We start from the raw sequence: 8,056 nt of genomic DNA, 5'->3' as shown, positions 1-8,056 counted from the left end.
GCCCCGCCCCGCCCCTGCTCGCCCCGCCCCGCCCCCTCCCCGGCAGCCGAGGGGCCGGGCCGCCGGCAGGGGAGGCGCCGAGCCGGGACTGCGCGCTCGCCCGACGCGCTCTGTGCAGCCCGATCGAGCGGCCGGACCTCGCGCCCCGCGCGCCCCGCGCCGCCGGCTTTTGTTGTCGCCGCCTCCTCGGCCGCCGCCGCCTGCGGACCGCGAGCCGCACGCGCCGGGACCTTGGCTCTGCCCTTCGCGGGCGGGGGCTGTGCGGCCCCGGGCGGGATCCGAGAGAGGCGCGGGCGGGCGGCCGGGGCGCCCCGGCCCCGCCATGGAGCTACGGGCCCGAGGCTGGTGGCTGCTTTGCGCGGCCGCCGCGCTGGCCGCCTGCGCCCGCGGGGACCCAGCCAGCAAGAGCCGGAGCTGCAGCGAAGTCCGCCAGATCTACGGAGCCAAGGGCTTCAGCCTGAGCGACGTGCCCCAGGCGGAGATCTCGGGTAAGTGAGGGCGCGGCACCGGGGGCCCCGGACCCCGGCGTGTCCGGGTCTCTCCTGCGTTCTCCTGCTCTCCCCTGGTGTGCCCTGCACCTGGATCGCGCCGCCTGTACCCCCGTTCGTCTGCACCCTCTCGGGCCCTCGCCTCCGAGTGCCGCCCGGGTCTCCGGCGCTCCGCTCGGCCGCCCCCCAGCCCCCAGCACGCACACCGGCCCCTTCTCCGCGGAGTTCCCCTCGTGGGACTGTGGGCCGGGCGGTCCCCGGCTGGGAGCGTCCTCCAGGGCCACAGCTAGAGCTGAGCGTCTTCGGCCATTGGCTCGGCCCAGCGCGGTGGCGGGGCGGGAGTCCGAGCCCCGGGGCGCGCTGGGCTGGCTGTCCGGGCGCAGCTGACGGCGGTCGCAGGCTGGGGACTCCCAGTTGGCTGTACGGGCCTCTCCGGGAGCCGCCTCGGGTCGGGCCTGAGGATTCCTGTGGGATCCCCAGCAACGGCAGCCTAGGTGGGTTCAATTAGAGGCCCCCCATTCCTGGCGGGAGTGGGGCCCCTGCGAAGTAGGGTGCGAGCTGCGCGCCTGGGGGTGGGGGCGAGGCGCGCCCTCTGCCACCTCGAGCCAGTAAGCAAGGGTTCCTGCCCAGGGAACTTGCACTCGCTGGCCCGCCGGCTTGGCACTCTGGGCTGCCTCTGGCGGGGAGTCGAGCTGCAGGTGGTCGGTGCCTTGGATCCCGCCCAGGGGCCGTGTCTTTTCTTTGTAAGAGCGTCGACCCTCCCAGGCATCCTCAGGCCTGCAGCTGCCCGCAGTCCTGCCCACCCCCCTCCTTGCAAGCCTCTGAGGAGCTTTGGAGCCAGTATATGTGAGGGTGGGGGGTGGAGTACAGTGTTCTAGGGACCACCCGGACCCCCAGGCTCCTGAAACTGCAGATGTGTGGGGAAGCACACTGGGTCTGTGCGGGGTGCCTGGGGCACAGTGGACAGCAGCAGAACAGACCAGATTCCTCTGGGGAGGGGATTGCTCCCAAACTAGGGGGAGGCGTGTGCAAGTAAGGGCTCTGCTCAAATGGTGACACAGGGGACAGGGAATGACCACGGCTACAGGAATTCTGAATGACAGAGGCGTGGATCAGTGTGAGGTCCATGGCCCTGCCTTGCTGGGGAGTGGGGGGAAGGCAGCCAATTTCTGACCCCCTGGGCCCCAGAAGGTCAGACACACAGAGGGCTGCCTTGAGAGATCCTTTGACATACCTGCCCCCCCCCCAGGTTCTGGAGAGCCCCCCCACCCAAGGACCCCAAAGCAGGCCTTCTTGTCCCTCCCTCTGCTGAGAGTTCCTGTCACTGTCAGGACTGTGTCTCTGGCGGGACTGGTGGGCATGCCTGGGTGCCTGGGGCGAGTTCGGGGTCCCTCTGCCCACCACTGCCCCTCCTCCCGCACCAACAGAGGAACTTTTGCCTGGGTGTCTCTGGCCTTCCCGCTGGATCCTGCCCCAGGCCTGGGTCTCAGGGTCGACTGAGCAGCTGCCCACCACCCCCCCAGCCCCAGATCTTGGATGGAAGCCTTCCCCTGTGCCTCTTCTTCTTGTACCCACTCCCACTTTACCACTGTGTCCTTAGGGACCATCCTAAACTTACTCGAATCCACGGACCTCTATCCCGGTTAGGCCTGAGAGACAGAGTGGCAGAGTTTGGGCAGCTACAAAGGGCTGCGAGGGAGTGGGGCAAACGGAATGCTGAGCTGGAGCTGAGCTAGGGAGCAGGGGCTGGGGCTTGCTCCCCTTCGGTTGGGATGCTGTGGATTAGGGACCCCGGACGATCAAAGTGCATCGCAGTCTGTGAGTGTGATGTGTCCAGCTGGGAGAGGATGGCTACCCAGCAGCTGTCCCAGCATCGTGCTGATCAGGGCTCAGGTGCCACCCTCCTTCGGGCCAGGAACACCAGGGACTGCGCTCTGGGCAGGGTCACCGCCCTCCCTGCCAGGGCCCCTTCCTCCTGGAGCCCCAAGACTTCTCCATCCTAGGGCCAAGGGCTTCTTCAGCGGAGCTCCTCTCCCTGATCCCCTGTGGCTAAAGCCTCCATGAGCACTGGAACTCCAGAGGGCCCTACAGGGCCCAGGCGCTGAGATGAGTGCCAGCGCCACGTGGAGCAAAGGATACAGGGTGACCTCCCGGGGCAGCAGCAAGCCCAGTGTCCCCTCCTGTTGCCACCGGGGCTGGCCTCTGTGGGCCAGGCGCCCTCTGGTGGCCCCGTTCTGCATGTGCCTCTCGGGGCGCCCCGGCTTGGGTCCCCTCTCCTAGGGGCCTGGCCGCCAGACTTCTCCAGCGCCGGGCCCTGGGGTCGCCGCCTGGTGCGAACCCACCCCGACTCAGCTGGCCCAGGCCCTGGGGGAGCGGCTGGGAGGCGAGGAGATGGCCCTGGGTCCGCAGGCAGTGCTTACAGCCTCTGTTGGGAGGCCAGAGATGACGGGGGGCTTGTGAGAGTGGGGAATGTCGGGCACATAGGGCTGCGGTTCAGGACTTCGGGGGATGTTTTTGGATGGCCGAGCCTGGCACTCAGTGACGACAGCTGTCGTCATTTTACAGGTGAGGAAGCGGGCCTGGGGGACTCACGGCCCCCTGTGTGAACCAGAACTCCCTCGGGCCAGAGTGCTTCAGAGAAAGTGAGGGCCACGAGTCCAAGCCCGCCCAGGGCCCCTCTGCCGGGCGCCGGGCAAACGCAGAGCCCCATGCTGAATCACACACGCCCACTGGCGCTGGCAGGTTTTCTGCCCCCGCCGGCCAGCTTGCTCCGGGTTCCCAGACGTTTCTCCACACTGGCCCGGCCTTCCGACGCTCGAGGGATTTCCCGTGTATGGCTCTCACCCTTCCTGGCGTGCTGGGGGCAGGGACCACCTCTGTCTGTACGCTCCTCTGCCGTAGTCACGGAAGCTGGCCCAGTTCTCGGCACCACAGAGGTTCTCAGTCAGCGCTGCTGGGGACCCACATGTCTCCCACTCTCTGCTGAGCCGCGCAGGGTGGGCGGGGGCAGACGAAGGGCCTGGGCGGCGGAAGAGGGGTCTAGAGGTCCAGCCCTGGGGGTTGGAGGTCAGAGGGGGCCGTCCGTGCAATGGGAACTGGTTGGCTGCCCCTCTACCCCGGGGCTGAGGCCCACCTGCCAGCATGGGTGGGAACCAGCGGGCCGTGGAAGCCCCAGCAGGGACCACCCCTCAGGCCCATCGGCAGAAATGGGCCTGACTGCATGGGTGGTGAGAGATTCTGGGGAAGTGCCCTCAGAAGCCCTGGCCTTGCTCCCCACACCCTAGAAAGGGCCATCCTGGCTGGGCCCAAAAGAACCTGCCCAGCATCTGTCCCTGAGCTGTGGTCTGTGGGGCGGCCCCGGGGCCCCAGGTGGTCCTCAGCCCCCAGTCGTGCCGCCACTCTGGCCCTCCACCATTCGAGGACCTGTGGTTTCATCATCCCCAGCTTTGAGACGGGGGGAGGCACGTGGTGGGGAGGCCCGAGGGAGCCAGGATTCGGCAGGGCCACCTGTATGATGCAATGGTCTGAGCATCTTGCTGGACACGTTGCCATGATCCTGAGAGAGGAGGGATACCCTCCCATCCTCCCTGGGCCTTGGTTCAGATGTCAGTCCTGCTGCACCAGCTTCCCGCCCTGCTTGGCCTCTCCTGGCCTCTGCTTCTTCACCTGCCACAGAGGAAGAGTCACAAGCCCCCTGATGGTCCCCAGGAGGGGCGCCAGTGCCACGGACTGCCCAGCTGTTCTCCCCCTTGCCCCTGCCCCGAGGTCTCTGTGGGCCCGTGCAGACCCGCTCGGTCAGTGGCATCCAGCCTTGAGAGCCCTTATTAGGACCCAGACTCGGTGCACGTCTCTTCCCGTTACTGTCAGCTTGACGCATCAGATGAGGAAGGGTGTTTGTAGACCTGACTTTCGGATGAGTAAACCAAGGCCCAGGGAAGCCACGTAACTTTGCTCAGCGCACGTAGGCCACATGGAGCTCTAGGGACTGCAGCCCAGTCTGTTGACCCCAAAGCCTGTGGCATTCACTGCTCCCCTGTCCTGGGCTCTTGAGTTTTCTGGAGGCCTCGAGCCCTTGCAGTCCAAAGGCCTGAAACAGGAATCCGAGGCCAGGCCATGGTGGACCACCAGCTGCCTTCTCCTGAAGCCTGGCTGCCTCTCTCAGGCCAGCTCTGAACACGTGTGAACCAGAGCTCCTCCTGAGCCTTTGGTCTGGCCTCCCTGCGTCCGTCGGGACAGGGCGTGGCTGGGCCTCATCCTCTGCCCGGTCCCCCGGGCCTGCCTGCTGAAGGCCGGCTCCTCAGCGGGCCTCGGGGCCTGCTGCTTCTGCGCCACCAAGGAAGGCTTGCGCCCCATGGCGTGAGCCAGGCGGGCCCCAGGTATACACAGAATGGCCCGGCTGTGGACCACTGGCCAGTGCAAGGAGCCAGCATGTCCCCAGCACCATGTTGGGCCGGGTCCCCCGGGAGTCACGGACAAAGGCCTGATCCAGCAGTGAGTGAGCCTAGGAGACGGGAGATGTCAGTCTGGCTCCGTGCGGGCACTAATGAAGGAACAGTGTAAGCCTGAGCTTGACGGGCCTTCGGGGCCACAAAGGCCTCCTGGGAGAGGGACTGGGGACACACTGGCCAGGCTTCAGAGCCAGGAGGAGAGCACGGTTAGCTGGTGTGGGTGTGTTCATGCCTGTGGTAGGATACCACGCCTACAGGTGCAGGTGTCCACCTGGCTGGCCCTGGACAGGAGACAGGCCAGGGGAGGGGCTCACCCCAGGCCACTGGGAGTCAGGTCGGGCGTGGGACCGGCATCCACCACTCCCAGGCCTGGACATGCCCGGGCAGTGAGAGGCTGGGCACCTCTCTCATAACCCAGACTCTTCCTCCCAAGACCTGGCTTGGTTCAGTGTGGTTTCACACCAAGACTCCTAGCCCGCGTCAGGGGGGCAGAGGAACTGGGCCCTACTGCCTAGTTCAGCCCTTGCCCGGCCACTGTCTTCTTGCTGGCGCCATCCCTGATCACGTGTGGCTGTCAGCACAGCCCAGGGTTCAGCTCACTGGCCACATCTGGGAGAAGAAACGGGCCCGGGAGTGGGAGGGCTCCAGCCTGAGGCCACCCATCCTGGAGCCCGGCTCCTCACTGCCGCGGTGGCTGGCGGCCTTTCTTGCCAGTACAGGCCCGGGCAGGTGCCCTGAGCTGCCAGAAGTCTCCTGGGGGTGGGGGTGGCACAGATGGGGGGTGTTTCCTCCCATCCCAGGCCTTACCCCACCTTCCCAGGTGGGAGCACATGGTAGCCAGGTGTGAGGTGAGGGCAGGCATGGCCTCCCAGCTGTGTCCACTGCACTGGGGGGCAGGGCCCAGGCCGCCAGCCTCCTCAGCTGTCTTCAGACAGGCTGTGGATGCCGGGGAAGCCGTGGGTGGGAGGGGTGCACACGTGCCCTCCCAGCAGGAATCCTAGGATCCTGGGTGGGTCTAGGAGCCCCTGAAGGGGCCAGGTCAGCCTCATCCCATCCCCTCATCTGCCTGTGGCCGTGAGGTCACCTCCCACGAGCTCCTGGCTGGCTCGCCTTCCTGGCACACACACCCCCTCCCACCAAGTGGGTCCTCCCCGTGCCCACCCACAGTACATGGCTGGCTCCTTCCTCCCTGGGGGGGCTTGGCCCCACTGCTCCGCTTCCCTGGGCATCCCCCAGCCACCCACACGCGGGCTCCCCCTGCTCCCTGCGGTGCGCCCCAAGTCTGAGCAGGCCTCAGCAGTAAAGGATTCCAAGCACCTCCCATGTGCCAGGCCTGGGCTGGGTGCCGGGGGTCGGGAGTGCACCGGCTTCCCAGGGCTGCCGTAAGACGCCACGCACCAGGCCGCTTACACAACAGAAGGTTCTCGTCTGGCATTTCGGAGGCTGGAAGCTCGGGATTGAGGTGTTAGCAGGGCTGGTTCATCCTGCAGCGAGAGGCAGGGTCTGCTCCAGGCTCTCCCAGCTTCTCTGGCCGTCCTCGGCATTCCTCGGCCTGTAGGTCTCTGGCTTCATCTTCACGTGGGTTCTCCTTGTGCGGCCTCCTGATTTCACCTTATAGAAGTGAGGACAGCGGTCCTATCAGATTAGGGGCCCACCAACTCCCATGGGACCTCACCTTAACCAGTGACCTCTGCAAAGCCGGCGCACTCAGATACGGGCAGCTTCCGGTATCCTGCGGGTTAGGACCACGGCGCGTGAATTGGGGCCACAGTGTGGCCCGTGGCTGCTGGTGGCCCGGCACATCTGCTCCACGCTCTCAGGTACTTTCTGTCTGGCAACGGCGATCCTAGGCCCAGGTGTTTCATGACCATGGTCCCTCGGGAGAGGGCCACGCCTTCTCGTGTCTGCTGCAGGCTCAGGGGCCCTGGCGACTGTGGGGAGGAGTCCTGGCCCACTCTGCACCCCTGCCGCCCACAAGCTTCTCGGGGCACATCCCTGGTGTGTGGGTGCTTAGAGACCACGGGTCCGGGCCCTGACTGCCTCTGGGTCCGTGGCTCGTCTCCGGCCCCTGTGAGCCTCACCTCCTCCATCCCTGTCAGGGTGGGAGGGCCAGGGGCCACCCATTCCCACATTCTGTGCCTGGAACTGCTGAGCCAGCGCATCTCCTTTGTGTCATGGCCCAGAACAGGGTGGGCAATGAGGGGGCCGGCCTCCTGACCCTCGTGGGATTGGGGGCACCTGGCTAATGTCACTGTTACCCAGTGACACCAGTGTTCCTCCAACAGGCTCGGGGTCCCCACCTGCAAGTGGGGGGCCCCCAAGCAGGGGACACAGCATTCGGGCCAGGCCTCAGGTAGAATTCGGGGGGGGAGGGAGTGGGGCTGAGACGCAGGGAGGCGGTGCAGGGTTTGGGGCCGCAGGGAGGCAGACGACAGCAAGGGGCCTGCACGCAGCTGGCCGCTGGTATGGTGACCCAGCTGAGGAGGCACGCTGCTCATTTGTGCTAAGTGCCCCCTGGGTTCTGGAGGCTTGGCTGGGTGACAGGGCAGCCCCAAGGGGCTCCATCAATCCTGCTCCCTTGCCATCTGCCCTGACCTCAGCCCCCCAGAGGCCAGAGCCCTGCCCGCCACCCCTGCTGTGTCTCACAGGGGAGGCCAGGCTGTCTGTGGACCCACCAGGTAGGGGCTGAGGGTGGGAAGACAGAAAACCAGACACCAGTGCTCTGCGGGGGTGCTAGGTGAGGGCCAGCTAACAGCCACGAGGCAAGCCGCCCTCAGCACGGAGGGGGGTGGGCTGCGCTGTGCGCTCGCCCCTGGGCCCTGCAGGGGACCCTCAGCATGGGGGTGGGGGGATGGGCCCTGCAGGAGCCTCAGCTCTGGGCCCTGCAGGGGACCCTCAGCATGGGGGTGGGGGATGGGCTGTGCACTCGCCCCGGGCCCTGCAGGGGACCCTCAGCATGGGGGTGGGGGGATGGGCCCTGCAGGAGCCTCAGCTCTGGGCCTCTCCTTCCCACCTGCTGAGGTGCCAAGGCCCTGCTTCCTCCAGCCTCGCCCTGGCCTCTGGCCCACTGCTTGGCGGTCCTTCCAGGGGTGTCTGCAGGGCAGGGTGAGTACCATCTGG

The 8,056-nt window shown here is 66.7% G+C and overlaps 1 protein-coding gene across 1 annotated transcript in view; it reads left to right on the top strand.

Annotated features, from left to right (window-relative positions):
* Nucleotides 1-104: 104 nt before the first annotated feature.
* GPC1 (glypican 1) overlaps nucleotides 105-8,056 on the top strand; it is a 28,778-nt gene continuing 20,826 nt past the window's right edge. Inside the window, exon 1 of the mRNA XM_025888702.2 lies at nucleotides 105-488. Coding sequence (XP_025744487.1) covers nucleotides 323-488 — 166 coding nt within the window. The 5' untranslated portion in view covers nucleotides 105-322. The remainder of the gene's footprint in view (nucleotides 489-8,056) is intronic.

Source organism: Callorhinus ursinus, unplaced genomic scaffold, assembly GCF_003265705.2.
Source record: "Callorhinus ursinus isolate GAN/ISIS: 27379988/994484 unplaced genomic scaffold, GSC_fseal_2.0 scaffold96, whole genome shotgun sequence".
NCBI classification, from domain to species: domain Eukaryota; kingdom Metazoa; phylum Chordata; class Mammalia; order Carnivora; family Otariidae; genus Callorhinus; species Callorhinus ursinus.
Note: the sequence above shows the minus strand (reverse complement) of the source record. Positions and strands in the feature narration are given on the sequence as shown.